Raw genomic sequence first — 21,420 nt, forward strand, 5'->3', positions numbered from 1 at the left:
CCTCTATCAGGTAATCCTGTAATAATTTTAATGTCTGATTATTTGTTTATTTAACAGAAACAGCCACAAATAACTGATACAAGAGCTTTAAAAAATTTAAATGAGGGCTGAAATTATTTATCTAGACAAATTAACAGTCAAGCTACTCATCATTACATTTTATATTTATGTTTCTGAGCATAATGAAGACCTCACTTTGTCATGACAGAAGTGGATGAAATTTTTTTCATTCAACATGGGCTGTATGGAGATTATGAGAATTGAGGCTGTTTGCTTGTGGATAGTAATAACTAGGCTTAAAACAGTTTTCTATCCTCAGGATGTGGTCAAAATATTAAACTACTTAACTTTGTCTCACAGATGATGTTGATTTACATGTTTGTATGAACTGTATGTAGGCTGTACAGACAAGATAGTATGTATTTAGAATAGTCTAAATATGTGTTTGTTTTATTTTGTTTTTTTGTCCGGATCTATCAAGTTAAAGTGTTAAAAATGCAATTCACACAAAACAATGACTCAAATACACCCCTTCCATCATTAACATGTTTTCAATTACTGAGTTCAAAGTAAGTAATTGAGTCCATAGGTGTATTACGGACCTGGCCAAATTTGAGTCTTAACTTCAAGTAAAAAATGTCAGGAGACAGCAAAAAAAAAAAAAATAAATAAATAATAATAATAATAATAATAATAATAATAATAATATCAATAAAAGCTGAAATTTAAAAAAAAAAAAAAACTTTTGCAGAATAATCTTTTAGTGTTATTTCTTTCTTTTTCTTTCTTTCTTTTTTTTTTTTTTTTTAAAGCAGTGAAAATTGTTTGTTTTTAAATATTATTAATATATCAAATCAAATCAAATCACTTTATTGTCACACAGCCATATACACAAGTGCAATGGTGTGTGAAATTCTTGGGTGCAGTTCCGATCAACATAGCAGTCGTGACAGTGATGAGACATATAGCAATTTACAATAACATCAAATTAACACAGCACAATTTAAAGTCTAATATACACATAATTACACACAACACAATATACAAATACTAACATACACTGTACAGTACAATATACACAATATAGATACACATTATTCAATAAAAAAGTATATATAGTATATATAGAATGTACAGTAGGTTGTATTGTACTGTATTGACATTCAGGCTGTCGGTTGATAGTCAGTTGTTAAGAGGGAATATAATATAATAATAATATAATTTATGACAATCCGGTGTGAGATATAAGAGTAAGAATAATAAAGTGCAGTGCTGATGTATTTGATCGTGGGAGATCAAGAGTTCAGAAGTCTGATTGCTTGGGGGAAGAAGCTATCATGGAGTCGGCTGGTGCGGGTTCTGATGCTGCGATACCGCCTGCCTGATGGTAGCAGTGAGAACAGCCCATGGCTCGGGTGGCTGGAGTCTCTGATGATCCTCTGAGCTTTTTTCACACACCCCCTGGTATATATGTCCTGGAGGGAGGGAAGCTCACCTCCGATGATGTGTCTGGCAGTTCGCACCACCCTTTGCAGGGCTTTGTGTTTGAGGGCGGTGCTGTTGCCGTACCAGGCGGAGATGCAGCCAGTCAGGATGCTCTCTACAATGCAGGTGTAGAACCGTGTGAGGATGTGGCGGTTCATTCCAAACTTCCTCAGCTGTCTCAGGAAGAAGAGGCGCTGATGAGCCTTCTTCACAACGACTTCAGTGTGGATGGACCATGTGAGTTCCTCAGTGATGTGGACACCCAGGAACTTGAAGCTGCTGACTCTCTCCACTGGTGCTCCATTGATGGTGATGGGACTGTGTTCTCTGTCTTTTCTTCTGAGGTCCACCACAAGCTCCTTTGTCTTACGAAAAACTTTTGTTCACCAAATCCAAGTCAGTTAGTGATGTAGTTTGCCATTGTTTGTCATGTGACAAAAAAAGAAAAAGGAAACAGAGGACCCCTTTAGATTCTCAATTTTCTGAAGTTTAAAAAAAAAAGAGACTTTTTGACATTTTTATGGCACATTTTGTTCAGGTCATATGGAGTAACCCTGAGAAAACGTCTAGATATTTTTTGACTCAAAAATATGATAATGATTTAGTATTTGTAAAAAATATTTTACCTTGAAAACTGTTTTCAAATGAATGATTAAGCTGTACACTTTCTGATGCATTCGAGGAAAGTATTTTAATACCTTTTACTTGATTGTTATGCCACAGTACATTTTAAAAGCCATTAAATCTTTTTTTTTTTAAATGCTATAAACGTTTTTCAAAAATGTATGAAACCAACATGGACACAAAGATTACATGTCTACGAACTGAAAAGGTGTGTTTTGAACTAGATCTTTAAAAGATTTCTCAATTTGGTCACCTCGGACAACCTTATTTGTCAATGATCAGTGAATATACAGCATGCAAATATCAAATATTTAGACTGTTCCATTTATTTTGACAAGACAAAGCTATGTTCAAAGAAGTCTTTGTGTCTGTTAATAGAGATGGATACAGCTTCTCTGCCCACAAAATCATAAAGGTATAACAACTTTCAGCTCCTGATCTAGATGATCTGATCATTCCTGAAAATCACTCAACCGTACCATTGAGCTCCACACCCATGTTTACACTTTTGCAATTTCATATTAAGAGAGGGCCGAATCAAAGGACCATGGGGCTCACCATGAGAGCACTTAAGTTTTTCTTTTTTTTTCTTTTTTTTTTTTTTGCTTTTGTAACATTTGATTTCAGCAAGTAACTTTCCAAAATGGATTTATAGCTTTTGAGCACAGAGCATTCAGGATTATTAAGAATACAAAAACTTTGTAGCAAAGCTGCATGGGTCAAATCGACCTGAAGCTTGTTTTCAAACTTTCCATTCTGCTATTCATCATGGGAGCAGTGAAATAGAGATGCTGTCATCTGGATATTCCCTCTGAAAAGCCACTGTAATTACTGGAATCAGAGATCTATGTTATCATTAGCTTTGTGCACACTGCAGAAATAAGAAAAGAAGAAGAGGGAGAGAATGACAGGGAGAGAGCGATGAGCATGTATTTGAGGGCACTCAACCCATCTTCACTTGCCATAGTTTAATTCAGATTCTAACACTATAATGCAGTTTTACTCTGAGCTGAAGCCTGCAGATTGTTCTGATGGGTATTGTGAGTTTTGATGGCTTAAATGAGTAAAAAGTCAGTGTGAATGCAAATGTACTTTGTCAGTGTCACCAAAAAAATGGCAGCATGCCTTTTTAATGCCTTATTTTTACAGCTCTAATTATAGGTTGGGTATTCAAACAAGTGAATGAGAAAACAATGAGCAGGCAATCAGGACTTCATAAAGCAAAGAGCAGCATGGGACAGATTAATGAGAGTGCGTCACACACGTACGCACTCAAGCAGCCTTTAGAAATGACACTCATTTGTATGACATACTCAGAGAGGGCTTGCACTTTGAGCAGAGATGTGAAAAGGATCAGAGGACCGTTGACGTGTAATTTAGAGCCGAATCTGACTGCTGTTTGTACAAAAGTAACAGAAATTCTGCCACATCAATACAGAGAAATGTTTCGCATGTCACCGCAACCCTATCACACATTTAGAGGAGGAGAGGCTGTCAATGCATACGGATGGCTCATGCACCCACATGTCACATAGGTAATGTTCAGATAAACAACAGTAACTGCTTTTAATGTGGGTGTTAAACAGAATATCAATGAGAAGAATGGTTTCAGAAAAAAAAAAAAAGTAGAGCTAATGTTTGTGACATTTTCCTGTAGGCGGAGATAGGGTGTTTGATGACCCTTTAAATAAAAATAAAACATTTCACCTTATTAAAGCACTGAATCTTTATTTATCTACACATTAACTGTGGGTTTATGCAGTGTTAGTGAAATCCCAAACTGTGAAACCAAGAGGATGACAAAACATCTTAAGAAAATTATTTGTTTTGACACATTTTAAATGGTCATTTAAAAAGTATATTGAAACCAATTGTGTAGAACAGGTGGAACACACCAAAATATGGTTAAGTACTGTAGATCCTTTAATCAAAATCATGCAGAATCGAGCAGGTAAATATGTGATAAGACATTAGAGGAGAGTGTAAGAATTAGAATTTTTTTTGAACATTTTTTGTAGTCTTTTTAGTATGAATCATTTTGTGAAAGAGGTTGGGGGAAATAGTGGCTCTGCTTGACTGTGAAACTGCAAACAGAAGTGATGGTATACTGCCATCTTTTGCCCAAAACTCAGTCTGTCCGCTTATCAGCTCTCTGTAAAAGCTGCGAAATCTAAATATTTTTCAGATTTAATTTCTAAAAACTCACATAACTCATAAGTTCTGTTTTATACTTTGGACAAAGTAATTAATCCCAGGGTTACTTCATATCCAGGTGCTACCCCTGAGTCTTGTATAATCTTTTTAGATATTTTTATGAGCAAGGTAGCTGCTCTGCATTCTTGTATTCATAATAATTAATTTTCTTTATTTGTCACACATTATACATTTGCACATATACAGTGAAATTCTTCTTTTTCACATATCCCAACTAGGCTGGGGTCAGAGTGCAGGGTCAGCCATGATGTGGCACCCCTGGAGCAGATAGGGTCAGGGGCCTTGCTCAAGGGCCCAACAGTGGCATCTTGGCAGTGCTGGGGCTTGAACCCCTGACCTTCTGATCAGTAACCCAGAGCCTTAACTGCTGAGCCACCACTGCCCCTTCTATTCTTAACCTATCTAAGCTATTCCTAGTAATAGCTATGATCCTTCTATTCTTACTTCTTATTCTGCTCAGTTAACTCATTTTATGCCTATCTCTCTTTCTAAGCTTAATGATATAATTTTAAAGATGAAACCCACTACCTCACCTTTGGATATAGTGCCCACGTGGCTTTTTAGAGATGTGCTAGGCTCGATTGGTCCATCTGTTTTGGCCATTATGAATAGCTCGTTTAGCACTGGTGTTGTTCCTTCCAGCCTTAAGCAAGCAGTTATTCGGCCTTTTCTTAAGAAGCCAAATCTTGATCCTGTAACTTTAACAACTTTCGACCTATCTCTAAAATGCCTTTTTTATCGAAAGTTCTTGAGAAGATTGTCTTTTCACAGCTTTCCTAATTTTTAGCAGAATATAATATTCTTGATAAATTCCAGTCTGGGTTTAGTAACCGTCAGAGTACAGAAACCGCTCTTCTTAAAGTGACAAATGACCATTTGCTTACTTTGGACCCTGGTAGCTTAGCGATTGTAATTTTGCTTGATCTAACTGCGGCGTCCGATACAGTCATAGCATCCTTTTAGACCGCTTAAAGCAGGAGGTTGGTATTAGTGGCACAGCCTTACATTGGTTTACCTCGTTTCTTTCAGACCGGTCCTTGGCAGTTAGAATTGTGCCTTCTCCAGTGGCCTGCCTCAAGGTTCCATTTTAAGCCCTATTTTATTTTCATTGTATATGTTACCTTTGGGTTCTATTTTTTAGAAATATAATATTTCTTATCATTGCTATGCCGACAAGACACAGCTGTACGTTCCACTGCATCCTGATGATGGCTCCTGTGCAAATATTAATAAGTGTTTTGAGGATGTAAAATGTTGGATGGCTAGGAACTTTCTCCATCTAAATGAGAGCAAAATTGAAATTGTTGTTTTTGGTTCTCTTAGCACCGGTTCTTGAATTTCTAACTAAATGCGGTCTTTCTCCAGAGCTGTTCGCCTGCAAAAAATATTTTTTTTGATTCTGAGCTAAACTTTGAGAAAAAAGTCAGTGCAGTGGTGAAAAGCAGCTTTTTTCAATTATGGTTAATTGCAAAGTTAAAACCAATGCTCTCATTTAAGGACAGAGATAGTCCTCCATGCTTTTGTATCATATAGGCTTGATTATTGCAATGCTGTGTATTTGGGCCTCAGCCAGTCATCTTTATACCATTTGCAGTTGAGACAGAACGCTGTTGCAAGATTACTGACTGGCACCAGAAAGAGAGAGAGTATTACCCCTACTCTGGCCTCTCTTCACTGGTTACCAGTCCAATACAGGATCCATTTTAAGGTTCTATTATTTGGTTTTAAATCATCAACTGGCCACACCCCTTTTTACTTATCAAATCTGCTGATTTTACATCAGCCCACAAGGAATCTTAGATCTGCCGATAAACTCCTTCAGATACAGTACCTCGGTCACGCCTAAAATGTAAAGGTGATTGTGCCTTCTCGATAGCTGCTCCCAGGATGTGAAACAAGTTACCGTTGAGTATTAGATCAGCTACCACTCTCAATGCTTTTAAATCAGCCCTGAAGACTCACGTTTACACCCTGGCTTTTGAGTCTCATTCAGAAGGGGATTAAATAATGGTTTTATCTTAGCTTTTTTGTTATTTTATTTCTGTTTTCTATTGTTTAAATTATCTTTGAACAGCACTTTGGGATACATTAGTTGTATTAGAAATGTGCTTTAAAAATAAAGTGTGACCTTGACCTCGACCAAAACAACACAAAACATACAATAACATCTTGTGAGGCTACTGTAACAGGTAAAGGCACACTAAACATCCAGTTTCACCCCCATTTTTTTTTTTTTACTTTTAAATTCTAAAAATATTGTTCTTTATTTAAACAATATGATATACAGATATATATATATATATACACACACACACACACACACAGGTGCATCTCAATAAATTAGAATGTCGTGGAAAAGTTCATTTATTTCAGTAATTCAACTCAAATTGTGAAACTCGTGTATTAAATAAATTCAATGCACACAGACTGAAGTAGTTTAAGTTTTTGGTTCTTTTAACTGTGATGATTTTGGCTCACATTTCACAAAAACCCACCAATTCACTATCTCAAAAAATTAGAATACATCATAAGACCAATAAAAAAAAAACATTTTTAGTGAATTGATGGCCTTCTGGAAAGTATGTTCATTTACTGTATATGTACTCAATACTTGGTAGGGGCTCCTTTTGCTTTAATTACTGCCTCAATTCGGCGTGGCATGGAGGTGATCAGTTTGTGGCATCAGTAGTATGGAAGCCCAGGTTTCTTTGACAGTGGCCTTCAGCTCATCTGCATTTTTTGGTCTCTTGTTTCTCATTTTCCTCTTGACAATATCCCATAGATTCTCTATGGGGTTCAGGTCTGGTGAGTTTGCTGGCCAGTCAAGCACACCAACACCACGGTCATTTAATCAACTTTTGGTGCTTTTGGCAGTGTGGGCAGGTGCCAAATCCTGCTGGAAAATGAAATCAGCATCTTTAAAAAGCTGGTCAGCAGAAGGAAGCATGAAGTGCTCCAAAATTTCTTGGTAAATGGGTGCAGTGACTTTGGTTTTCAAAAAACACAATGGACCAACACCAGCAGATGACATTGCACCCCAAATCATCACAGACTGTGGAAACTTAACACTGGACTTCCAGCAACTTGGACTATGAGCTTCTCCACCCTTCCTCCAGACTCTAGGACCTTGGTTTCCAAATGAAATACAAAACTTGCTCTCATCTGAAAAGAGGACTTTGGAACACTGGGCAACAGTCCAGTTCTTCTTCTCCTTAGCCCAGGTAAGATGCCTCTGATGTTGTCTGTGGTTCAGGAGTGGCTTAACAAGAGGAATGCAACAACTGTAGCCAAATTCCTTGACATGTCTGTGTGTGGTGGCTCTTGATGCCTTGACCCCAGCCTCAGTCCATTCCTTGTGAAGTTCACCCAAATTCTTGAATCGATTTTGCTGGACAATCATAAGGCTGCGGTTCTCTCGGTTGGTTGTGCATCTTTTTCTTCCACACTTTTTCCTTCCACTCAACTTTCTGTTAACATGCTTGGATACAGCACTCTGTGAACAGCCAGCTTCTTTGGCAATGAATGTTTGTGGCTTACCCTCCTTGTGAAGGGTGTCAATGATTGTCTTCTGGACAACTGTCAGATCAGCAGTCTTCCCCATGATTGTGTAGCCTAGTGAACCAAACTGAGAGGCCATTTTGAAGGCTCAGGAAAACTTTGCAGGTGTTTTGAGTTGATTAGCTGATTGGCATGTCACCATATTCTAATTTTTTGAGATAGTGAATTGGTGGGTTTTTGTTAAATGTGAGCCAAAATCATCACAATTGAAAGAACCAAAGACTTAAACTACTTCAGTCTGTGTGCATTGAATTTATTTAATACACAAGTTTCACAATTTGAGTTGAATTACTGAAATAAATGAACTTTTCCACGACATTCTAATTTATTGAGATGCACCTGTATATATATATATATATATATATATATATACACTGTATATCATATTGTTATATACACTGGCGGCCAAAAGTTTGGAATAATGTACAGATTTTGCTGTTTTGGAAGGAAATTGGTAATTTAATTCACCAAAGTGGCATTCAATTGATCACATTGTATAGTCAGGACATTACTGATGTAAAAAAAACAGCACTATCACTACTTGAAAAAAGTCATTTTTGATCAAATCTAGACAGGCCCCTTACAGCAGCCATCACTCCAACACCTTATCCTTGAGTAATCATGCTAAATTGCTAATTTGGTACTAGAAAATCACTTGCCATTATATCAAACACAGTTGAAAGCTATTTGGTTCGTTAAATTAAGCTTAACATCGTCTTTGTGTTTGTTTTTGAGTTGCCACAGTATGCCATAGACTGGCATGTCTTAAGGTCAATATTAGGTTAAAAATGGCAAAAAAGAAACAACTTTCTCTAGAAACTTGTCAGTTAATCATTGTTTTGAGGAATGAAGGCTATACAATGCTTGAATTGCCAAAAACTGAAGATTTCATACAAAGGTGCACACTACAGTCTTCAAAGACAAAGGACAACTGGCTCTAACAAGGACAGAAAGAGATGTGGAAGGCCCAGATACAACTAAACAAGAGGATAAGTACATCAGAGTCTCTAGTTTGAGAAATAGATGCCTCACATGTCCTCAGCTGACAGCTTCATTGAATTCTACCTGCTCAACACCAGTTTCATGTACAACAGTAAAGAGAAGACTCAGGGGTGCAGGCCATATGGGAAGAATTGCAAAGAAAAAGCCACTTTTGAAACAGAAAAACAAAAAGAAAATGTTAGAGTGGGCAAAGAAAGCTTTTGTGGGATCAGCTAGACTGTAAGGTGCGTGAGAAGTGCCCGACAAGACAGCCACATCTATGGCAAGTGCTACAGGAAGCGTGGGGTGAAATGTCTCCTGAGTATCTGGACAAACTGACAGCTAGAATGCCAAGGATCTGCAAAGCTGTCTGTTGCACGTGGAGGATTTTTTGATGAGAACTCTTTGAAGTAGTTTAAGTAATTTTTCACATTATTAATGTCCTGACTATACATTGTGATCAGCTGAATGCCACTTTGGTGAATTAAAGAACCAGTCTGTTTCCATAAGAGCAAAGTCTGTACATTATTCAACTGGCCATGCCCCTTGTATATATAAATATATATATATAATGTATGTATGTATGTATAGTGTACAAGAGGGCTAAAGGCACACCTTAAGGAAAATGGGCTTTTGCCCCTGCAACAGAGGGGCTTTTTACCTCAATTAATATACTTTCACTTATTGGACAGTTACTGGAAATATTTTGATTTAATCAACCTGAACAATAACAAATAAGTATTTTGTCTCAAAATACATATTTGAGGCATTTTCATTAGCTACATAAATTTGCAACATGTTAAAAATGATTAAATATTAGATCAAATTTCCTCAAAATCAAAATGACATTGCACTCAATGATCTCATGGATCACAAACATTTTGCAGTGCATAGTGACAAAGAGGTGTTTAGGAAAGTGCTGTGGTAGGTTTTGTTGCTAAAATACAATATGTTGTACCCTATATATATATAGAAGATAAATAAAATGAAGCCTACGTCTTGTATGATAATATTCATATTGATTATAATATTTTGTTTGTGCAACTTTAAAACGTGTGACCTCTAATGTAAGACTATCTTTGTTTGATGGACACAGTGAAAGAAAGGAAGGAAGGAAGGAAGGAAAAGAAAATATGCTGATAAGGTAATTATTTAGTTAAGGTCACGTGACGTGAGAGGAAACCCGCTGGGAAAAAATGTACTATTGCGCGCGACCTGTCAACACAACTGCAATGGAATCTAATAAAAAATAACAGGTTGGGTATTTTACTTAATACATTTACATTAAACCATGACTACAACTTATATACGTATGGTCGCACATTGTTATCCGGAGTGTTTAATGCAAACATCATTCCTTTTATCATCGCATATCACGGTGATCCGTGTGTACTGTGCATATATCGGGTATCTAGGAAACCATTTTGCTGCGACATATGTAATGGCTAAACTGTTGAACACAGTTTCCTATGTTATGTTCGGTCTGTAGTTTGTAGTATTTATTTATTCATATTGATAGGAACGCAAAATGGGAAGCTTGCTCGATTGTCAGACTGTAAACACCATGATGTTGCTAGATTCTTAGCCAATCTGCTAAATTACAGCGTTGCACTGAATTAGTAAAACAAACTAAGGCCTGCTTGTTAAATACGTGTCCAGACCACTTATTGTGTGCAATTAGAAGGACTGACATATTTTTAAGACACCCAGTAGGGCAGGATCAGCAATTTTCGTCTGTACGGAAGTCTCTGCAGAACTGGTAGAACGTGTTCCCAGGTCTTGTCGATAACTTCAGTACCATCAGCTTTATATTCTACTGAACATAAAAAGCGTGTACCGTGATGAATCAGGAAGCACATTAAGCAGAACTTGCTACATTTGTTCATATATGTAAGAAAAGATAAATAAGCTAGTTATAGATCTAGTAGATGTGAGAAATTCATGAAGCCATTTAAAATGTGAAAATCTGGCAACCCTGAACTCTGAGCTTCTATGTGTGATTGGCTGTCGCAGGGCTGGGTGGTTGTGTGTGATTGGTTGTCGGCGGAAGAGGGGTATGTCCAATTTGCAAACGAATAGTTTTTTGAACAGATTCTTTTAAATGACTCGATCGAACCGATTCGCAAAGCTTTGGAAGATCACCCAACTGGAATGGATTTTTTGTTTGTTTGTTTAAAGGGATAGTTCCCTTAAAACGAAAATTCCCTCATCATTTACTCACCCTCATGCCATCCCAGATGTGTCAGACTTTCTTCTGCTAAACACAAATGCAAATTTTTTGAAGAATATTTCAGCTCTGTATGTCCATACAATGCAAGTGAATTGGGGCCAGAACTTTAAAGGTCCAAAAAAGCATACAAAGGCAGATAAAACTAATCCATATGACTCCAGTGGTTAAATTCATATTTTCAGAAGTTATTTGATAGGTGTGGGTGAGAAACAGATCAATATTTATGTCCTTTATTTACTATAAATTCTCCTATCTGCCCAGTAGGTGGCAATATGCATGAAGAATTGGAATTGAAAACAAAAGCAGAAGAATGTGGAAGTGAAAGTGGAGATATATAGTAAAAAAGGAGTTAAATATTGATCTATTTCTAACCCACACCTGTCATATTTCTTCTGAAGATGTGGAATAAACCACTGCAATCGTATGGATTACTTTTATGCTGCCTTTACATGCTTTTTGGACCTTTAAAGCTCTGGGTTCAATTCACTTGCATTGTATGGACCTACAGAGCTGAGATATTCTTCTAAAAATCTTTGTTTGTGTTCAGCAGAAGAAAGAAAGTCATACATATCTGAGATGGCATAAAGTTGAGTAAATGACTAGAGAATTTTTGGGTAAACTATTCCTTTAAAGTAAAATTGTGATATGGGAACAGTGTTGTTAATGAAAATGGGAATAATTAATATTAGGCTAATAATAATTAACATTATTAATATTGGCAAAGCTATTGTTAGTAATGCACTTAGCAGTGTTGTTACCAATAATGTTGGATTGATAAACAACATTTGATGCAATCAATATAACCTAATCCTGAAATATTTTGATAAACAGCAATTTTACTACAAAAATAAAACGTAAAATCCACGTGAAGACGTCTGAGAACACATTTGAGTGAGGATTCGGTTGTGAATCCTTTTTTGAATCGGTTTAATGAACGAACCGATTCGCTAAAAAAGATTCGGTCTTCCCAACGCTAAACAGAGTGGGCAGAGCGGCTGTGTGTGATTGGCTGAATGGTTGGACGGAGGGGGAAAGGTTGAGCTGATCAGCTGGTCTCTGCAGATATATGACTCCTGCAAAACAATGTAGGGAAAAAGTGCTGAATGTCAGAATCACTGGGAGGAGAAACACTGGATCACACACGCACACACGCACACACACACACATCGCAGCGGAACAACCGGATCCAGCGCGTTAAACGGGGTGGCAAGATTTTTAACCGGCTCTGCCATCTGATTTAACAAGGTTAAGCGCAGGACTGCAGTGTTTAATCTCCGGTCTCACCTGAGTGTGTGTTTTCCTTTGTTACTTCACGTTTCAGTAATGCGAAAACGAAAAAACAGCGCAGATCACGACAGCTGTGCACTACTGGACGACAGCTCCGATCTAAAGTATTGCCACAAACATACCGACGCTGGTTCTGATCCAGGAGTTTCGGGAAAAGCGATGGGAAGACGCTATAAGAGGTGAGACTGACTCCATACACATCCCCTTTTATTAGACTGACAGCTAGTGTTATTATACACATGTGGCACTGATGTTCTGTGCACCTTTTCTTGTACTAGTATAACTTATCTACATTGCTCTTGTGTTATGCATTTACAGCATCATCTTATGCATTTTCAACATATTACATCTTAATAGTCCTATGGATGATAATTAATATGATATTACATGCATTATTGTTATTTCTGTGAGATCCGAGCGCTTTTAAGGCATAAAACCACAAAGCTTATTCTTTATGATTGAATCACAGTCCCATGTGACTGACTCTTGAGAGGAACAGTATTTAGGCTGTCTGGTCACAAAACAAGATCCGCAACTTGTGGGTGGGGTGTGATCGTTTCATTGCATGGCTTTTTGGGATATTTGTATAAAGCTTTGCGATTGTGTATATTTGCACAAGCATCTCAAGAACCATGTTGGGATTTTTAGACTTTTCACCATCCATCAATTTGGTTGTGTGATTTTGTTACCATTGATACCACTGCATAGAAATTTGTAGCACAATTGTAACAATTATTATTCTGCCTGGGGAGTATTTTCAGGATTGTGTCACGGGTCACAATGAGGTCATTACAGTTTATGTAATCAGGCTGACCTTTTACATAGTAACTTCTTTGGTTTAAACAGATTTAGAGTATTTCTGTCCGCACATGCAGAACGTTCTTTGAGCCAGATTTGGAGCCCATCAGGCTGCCTAATATTGTGTAGATCCCCCTTGTGCCGCCAAAATAGCGCCAACCCGCATCTCAGAGTAACATTCTGAGATGTTATACTTCTCACCACAATTGTACTAAGCGGTTATCTGAGTTACCATAGACTTTGTCAGTTTGAACCAGTCTGGCCATTCTCTGTTGACCTCTCTCATCAACAAGGCATTTCAGTCCACAGAACTGCCGCTAACTGGGTGTTTTTTCTTTTTTCCACCATTCGTAAATTTGCACAGAGTAAATTCTACAGACTGTTGTGTGTGAAAGTCCCAGGAGATCAGCAGTTACAGAAATACTCAAACCAGCCCATCTGGCACCAACAATCATCCATGTGATTATCTAATCAGCCAATCGTGTGGCAGCAGTGCAGTGCATAAAATCAGCAGATATGGGTCAGGAGCTTCAGTTAATGTTCACATCAACCATCGGAATGGGAAAAAATTTGATCTCAGTGATTTAGACTGTGGCATGATTGTTGGTGCCAGACGGGCTGGTCTGAGTATTTCTGTAACTGCTCATCTCCTGGGATTTTCACACACAACAGTCACTAGAATTGACTCAGAATGGTGCAAAAACAAAAAACATCCAGTTAGCGGCAGTTCTGTGGATGGAAATGTCTTGTTGATGAGAAAGGTCAACAGAGAATGGCCAGACTGGTTCGAACTGACAAAGTCTATGATAACTTAGATAACCGCTCTGTACAATTGTGGTGAGAAGAATATCATCTCAGAATGCTATTCTGAGATGCGGGTTGGTGCAGTTTTGGCGGCATAAGGGAGAACTACACAATTTTAGGCAGGCGGTTTTAATGTTGTGGCTGATCGATGTATGTGATATAGATTAGCAGACACAATATTTGCTTGCATTGGTAGACCTTAAATGAGAAGGTCATATTTTAGTCCGTTCTTGTCATGCCTATTCGGGGTGTTTTAGCCTGTGGGTTGGAAGTAGTTTCAGCACAAGAAGACGGAGGTTTGTTAATGTCACTCTTCTCAGCCAGGACTTGCTCTGAAGATCAAAGGGGGGAGGAAGTGAGACTTTCTGGTCCAGTAATATAGCCGCTAGAGTATGGTGGTAAAACATTGCACACTCAGCAAATTAAACTCCACCCAATGCTGCCAGAAACTGATCTTAGTGCTTTATCTTATATCACATCTGTACTGATTTTAGGACAATATATGCAAAATAGATTTAAACATGTTCAAATGTATTAAATATTGCTGAGAGTACTTCATTCTTATTGGTAACTGAAAGAATGATTAAATTAGCCAAAATATATAATAAATGCACAAGAGGGTAAGGGAAGCATAGAACTTTTGAACTTGAACTTTCCGGTTCCAGTTCTGCGGGTGCATATTCTGAGTGGCCCTGCTGAATGACTGATCGGGATGCTGTTGAGATGGTTTTGGGCTGTTAAAACAGTTTCCATAGAACAGTTCAGTACAGTTAAGCTTTTAAAATAACCAGATTATATCAGGTTTCGTGTGTTCCCTGGGGATCAAACCCATGACCTTGACTTTGCTATCACCATGCCCTACCAGTTTAACTTCAGGAACTACTATGGTAGAGTAGAGCCACTGTGTGTTGCGTCAAATTGGTTTCCTACATGTTTGCACAGAATGGTGGATATTAAATGTGATTAGAAATGGACTATAGCTCTGATGATCATAATATCCTCTGAATAAACTGGCTTCCAGTGGGATTTTGCTTAAGAGTAAACCGTTGAGGACTGTAGAGGCCAAGAATTGTTATGAAAGTTTCCAAGGAACAAAAGTAATATTGTAAAAGAAGTCTCAAAATGAACACGAAACACTAGCTGGAAATGGTACTGTAAAGTTCTACCATCTCTCCTCATTGGAACTGAAATGCTACTCTACTATTGTACTGTATCTGATGTTGCGTTAGTAAGACTCCACTCCGTTGCTATATGGGTCTGGGGAATTGGGTGCTCGTGGCCGGTCATATATCTGACACAGGAGCTGCCCCTGATAAGTCTGGTTGCAGTGACTCTTCTGTGACAGGTTGAGGTCAAGGTCAACAGGGTCAGATGAGATTTAATTCATGAGATTAGCTTAATTAGCTTAGACGTTTTGAAAAAGGGGCCCTAAAGAATTTGGAGGCTACTTAAAATATATGAATGTCATTGCATTAAATTTCACAAAAAGAATTTAGTTTGGTTTTTAAATTGTAAAATTATAGATATATTGTTTAAAATTGAGATAAAAAGTATTTGGACACTTTCTGGTTGTCAAAACAATGTGATGAACTACACCTGTGGTTACCCTGCTGAGAAGTCTTTGTGAACTTCAAGGGAACTGACGTCACACATCCACTAAAAATCACCTTGGGACCAGTTGGTAAGAAGCGCAAAAATGGCGCAGAAAAGTTGTTTCTGAAAAAAGGTCTAGTGTCATTTGTTTGTAAATGCAGTTTGGCTTGATATTTTGTAATGCACTGAAATTCAAACATTTTAAGTGTGAATTTGTTTTTTTTTTTTTTTTTTTTTTTTTTTTGTGGCCCCCTGTATATAACCTGAAAAAGCTTTGACATAACCCTTTAAATATTTGACAGTAAATGGGATGTTTTGATGCATTTCCCTGTGCTCCAGGGCAAAGTGAAGACATTCAGCTTGAGGAGGGGCGGACAACTCACCCTTTAGTCTAAATAATAAACCCTCTTTCCCCTAAAAACCATGTCAGTTGTTCACTGTGCACAATTCTGTCTGAAATTTTGGTCTGTTCTTGCCTTTTATCCTGGGCACACAAGCTCTAGATCAAACCTAGACCCAAGAGGCATCCAAGATGTGACAATTTGGTGTCTTATTTTAGCCGTTCTTGTGAAAGTGTGTCAGGTTTAAGAGAAAAGAAGTCTTGACAAGGTGTAATCTCTTCAAAGCTTTTTTTTTTTAAGTTTCAAAGAAACTAGTAACGAAACTTTGCAACGACTTATATCTAAAAGCACATGTCTAAAAAAACATGTTATTGTCCTTCTTAAGTCCAATTCAACTTTTGTGACTTTGAGGTCATCTGTATTCTAGTGTACCCCTAAAAGTTGACCTTATAAACTTTTAGCAGATAGATACACATTTAAAATGTACAGTCTTTCTCTTCCAGGAAAACAGACAAAAAAAATTAATGACTCGTAAAATCACCATTCTGACTGACAAATGCCAGTGATGTTATATCCAGTCTCCCACATACACCTCTCTCTCCATCAGAAGATATCCAAATATCAGAGTTCTCTCTGATATCTGAACCCAGTCAACATTAACACCTTGTTATGTTAACTCTTCTACCAGCCCAAGAGCTAGGCATAGTCAGTTGGGAATGTAAGAGAATGCAGGAGACGGAGTTATGGTAAAAATGAGAAAAGTTTATTGAATAATCTTAGTTGCGTCTTTCTTAATGCTCAGTCTGACTTTGTCTGACCAACACAAATTCAACAAGTGCTATTATTAGTGATATACCAATATATTGGCCAGGCCGATTAATCAGCCGATGCCGGTAATCACAAAATGGTCAATTATCGGCCAATTAATCGGCCTAGCCAATATATCGGTATATCACTAATAATAGCACTTGTTGAATTTGTGTTGGTCAGACAAAGTCAGACTTTGCAAACCATGTTCGCTTGGCATCTGATTTGCTGTTGTTAAACTTTATTATGTTTATCTGCATTTACAGTATATCGGCCATTGGCCATCCTGCTCACTAGGTATCGGCATCGGCCATTGAAAAACTCATATTGGTTGACCACTAGTTATTATACCATGCAAAGATGATGGAAAATTACTGTTTAACAACATTGTCCTGTGACGTTGAAGACCTCGAAATGGAGACAATACCCTGTCTCTAACTTATGAAGACAATACAGCACACAACATAAGATTAAACAGAAATAATAATGCATAGCAAGAGCAAATCGTAGTGGCTGTGATGGGTTAAAAAAACTAATGAGACCTTTGAAATGTTGAGAAGCCCCATCTTCCTGTTTTATTTGGAAATTCATCAACTCTGGGAGGAATCTGTTTAATAAGTATAATTAAGGGAAAGTTAGTTTGAATTATATGGGTATTAAATAAGGAAAATGAAACAAAATATAGGTATACTGGGTTGGTAAAATACTGGGTTGGTTTTTCTTAAGGCCAAAGTAGACTAATCTTTGGTCAGTATCAGAACAGGGAGACAGAGCGGTAACTAACTCTGTCATTGCTGTCAAAACTGCTCTTCCAACCTCCACTGAGTGGTAGGAGATGTTCATTAGGGTGAATAAAAGAAGAGATGAGTGAAAGGAGGAAGAAAGAAGAGAGAGATAGAGGAAGTGGAGAGCCCGAGAGCACGGGTCTCTTTCACTCTCAAGAGTGCAGTGTCTACAGTTTCACTTATCCTTCACATGTCTGTCCTGGCTGATCTCGAGCCATTTGCATTATGGCTGCATAGTTCAATGACAGGGGAGGCCTTGCTCAAGGACACAGTGGTGGTGGCTGTGGGGATCGAACCAGCTATGATTACCACCTATGTGGTTTAGCCCGCTATACCACCACCACACTCACATTTACTTTTTAATTCACATATAATCAAGTCCCGCCATTCATTATTTCCACTGAATATTCTGGAAATACATCACATTACGGAAGTTAAATGCATTATTAATGTTGTGTTGTATTGTCTTTAAAATTTATAAAAAATGGGACCTCTATTGCCACTATAGTCTGTGTTAACAGAAGATACAGGTTTTTATTGTGTTAAATTGGAGGAAGGCATTAGAGTGATGTTTCTTCTCCAAGCACTGTAAACAGACCTCTATTTCTCTGTGTCGATGTATGTTACCCAGAGAGGCTGGTCTGTCAGACATGTCATAGTCTATCACACATAGCAGTAGCAGCAGGTTTGTGGAAGCCCTCCACTTTTGCTCTACTTCTACTCCTTTTAATCTCTTCTTCATTCTGCACAATTTAACCCTCGACTGTAGGCTTCTTGCCCTACATGCCCACTGGCGCAGAAGAAACCCACTTGATAAAACCCAAACATCGCAGTTCTGCCACATTGGGCCTGTGGTTGTCTTTAGTATGATGAAGTTCTTTTAACTTGACACTATGTCTTAAAAACACACAAAAGAGACGTCTGTCTAGCGCATGTTTACATAGAAAAATAACTAAAAAAATGTGCAAACAGACTCAATTATTTTTCTTTTTGAACAGCCCTTAGCTAGCCAGAGGTCTGGGCCCGGTTTCAAGAAACCCCTCAAGTTAACAAGGAGTTATTTTTAGATTAAGGGGTTTCTTGCAACCATCCCTGGTCTCTAACTGACCATGGTCACTATAAGAGCAAGTTATTGGCAATCAGGATATTTTGGACATTGATCAGGGCAGCTGGAGTGGAGGGCTCTAATAGCATATCCTGTGCCAAAGTCTGGCATTTTGTAGCTGTTGTTTGGTAGCCGCAGACATGGCGTCAGACAGAAAGAGAAGGTAGAGACAAATAAACTTTAAATATAAGCTTTCAAACTTTAGTCCTGGGATATGTGCTTCTTAGAATCCAATGGATGGGATCTAAGAACTCTTGTAATGCATTGACAGGGGAACTTCTCTTGTAGTGACTTGCAGTGGGATGAGCAGCTCTCCGAGCAGTCTCATGATCTCTCATGCATTGAGTCAGAAAAAATTATTTTCTGTTAATTTTGCTGTGCTGTGGCTTTTCCATTGTGTTGTGGCTTATTTCCATAATTTGTTCAGCTTTTATTTGCTTTGCTAATTTGGTTGTGTTGTGTACTTCTCTGCCACTGAATATTACAGATTAAAGCAGAAACTTATTGCTTGTATACAACATTGTGCATCTGTTCTCTGTCAAATGTTCTGACCTTAAAATGACCCAATGATTTATTGATGTAGTAGCAGAATGCATTAAGGGTGTCACTTTTCCCCCATGATTAATGGCAGGTATATGTTACAGCAATTACATTACAATAACTGAATAATGTAACTGAATACTGTACAGCAACTATGTATTCTATATACATATTCTGAAATACCTATTGTAAAAGACATGTATATAATGGATTCTGAGAAAGGGTCAGTAGTGTTGCACACATGCAAAATCCAAAAGCCTCCATGAGGCTTTTGATCTTGAATATTGCTGATGTCATTATAGGACTTCAAACTGACCAGTGAATGCAGTAAAAAGGAAATCTCTCATTTAGAAGTGTCTTGACATCTTATGGTCAGCTGCTGCCACTCTTTAGAGTTCTAAATAAACTCATTACAGGTATTTTTAAATCTCTCTCATCTCTTCTATTTTAAAACATTTCAAATTGACTCACTAAAACGTGGAATGTTTGTGTGATTTTTGTGTGTAGGAGTAGTGTGTTGGAGGTGAATATTTTTAGAGACTTGCCTTCCATCAGATGCAGAGACAGAAATTTCCCCAAACTATCATATTACAGAGATGTTAAACGCATCATCAACCTTGAAATGAAATGTGAATCTTTCCATTGAGTCACTACCTAAACTAACCTAGGTTATGCCAATTATGTTGATGTTTTTATCATATTTCTTTATTTCTATTCTGTCTTCAATTAGAATAATCAAAATATTTTTGTTGTCAGTCTGAAGTCTCACACTCTGAGCTTGTTGTAACCACTAGTTAAAAGCACCTTGATATTGCCCTACAAAGCCAAAATGCATTAACTACTGTATGCATTAATGCTAATCCATTACATTAGCTAATCTAACAGTGAAATTGAAAACATTAGGATAATTAAATGTTCACACTCTGAGCATAGTTTAGCCAAACCTGTCTGTCACAGGACAGATCATAGTCTTGGAGACCCAATTTCAGTCGTAACTCCATTTTGACAAATGTGTAGTTACTGCATTATGCCTTTGCAGAGAGAGCATTTCCTTTTATATATTTTAGGTTCCTTTCTATCTTTTTGCTCTGTGCACCAGTCAGAAACATTTTGTCCCAGTGTGATTCTGTACTCCTGATGCCCAGAGAGCCGTAATAATGCCCATATGGCAGTGGATCAGCATGGCTTAACATATTAGTGCTTCTCTAAAGGTGTTGGAGCTCTGGGGCCGGATTCACGAAAATGTTCTTAAGAAAAAAAATTAAGAAAGTTCTTAGAATAAATTATAAGAAGTTCGTAAGAACGTTCCTAAGTGCAATTCTTGAAAAATTCTTAAATTCTCAAATATTTTCTTAAGAACATCTTAATTTTTTCTTAAGAATGAAAAGACAGGTTTTGACATTGTCTGATCAGCCTGCTCATGGAGTTGCCTTGTCTAATAGCCTACAACAAATTCAATACATCAACACTGGTAAATCGAAACGATAAATTTATCTACGAACCTTTTTTTCCAAGTAGCAAGCACCTCGCGATAATTGTTTTGAATGTAAAGTGCGTGAGATGTGTTAGTTTAACAAAAAAAAATGTTTCTTCCCCTTTTCTCCCCAATTTGGAATGCCCAATTCCCAATGTGCTCTAAGTCCTCGTGGTGGCGTAGTGACTCGCCTCAGTCTGGGTGGCGGAGGACGAATCTCAGTTGCCTCCGCATCTGAGAGTGTCAATCCGTGCATCTTATCACGTGAAATAACTCATCACGCGCCCCACTGAGAGCGAGAACCACATTATTGCGACCACGAGGAGGTTACCCCATGTGACTCTACCCTCCCTAGCAGCCGGGCCAATTTGGTTGCTTAGGAAACCTGGCTGGAGTCACTCAGCACACCAGGGGTGGTAGTCAGCATCAATACTCGCTGAGCTACCCAGGCCCCCTAGTTTAATGACATTAACCATCAAAGGAGAATTTACTTGCTGCTAACCATTTGATAACTTTTAATTTGACATGGAGGAAAAGAAAAGAAACAAAAACTTCAGTAAATTCATTAAACATCTTACCTTTTAGGATTTAAGACAACTGTGAGGTTATCCTAACTTTAAGATATTATTTACGACGATATTTAAGAACAATCTTAAGACAAAAGATAAAAACTTTCTTTAGAAGTATATTCAGGAATACAAAATAAGTTACAAATTAAGAAGAAAATGGTAGTTAAGAAGAAATTTCTTCTTAAGAACATTTCATGAGTCCGGCCCCTGGTAAGGATACTCTCC

The 21,420-nt window shown here is 37.7% G+C and overlaps 1 protein-coding gene across 1 annotated transcript in view; it reads left to right on the top strand.

Moving 5' to 3' along the window:
- The first annotated feature begins 9,976 nt into the window (after positions 1–9,976).
- The window catches only part of LOC127455570 (lysophosphatidylserine lipase ABHD12), a 33,466-nt gene continuing 22,022 nt past the window's right edge, over positions 9,977–21,420 (top strand). The window contains exons 1-2 of the mRNA XM_051723576.1: positions 9,977–10,118; positions 12,414–12,558. Of these exons, the coding sequence (XP_051579536.1) occupies positions 12,416–12,558 (143 nt within the window). The 5' untranslated portion in view covers positions 9,977–10,118; positions 12,414–12,415. The remainder of the gene's footprint in view (positions 10,119–12,413; positions 12,559–21,420) is intronic.

This window comes from Myxocyprinus asiaticus, chromosome 17 (genome assembly GCF_019703515.2).
Source record: "Myxocyprinus asiaticus isolate MX2 ecotype Aquarium Trade chromosome 17, UBuf_Myxa_2, whole genome shotgun sequence".
NCBI classification, from domain to species: Eukaryota; Metazoa; Chordata; class Actinopteri; order Cypriniformes; family Catostomidae; genus Myxocyprinus; species Myxocyprinus asiaticus.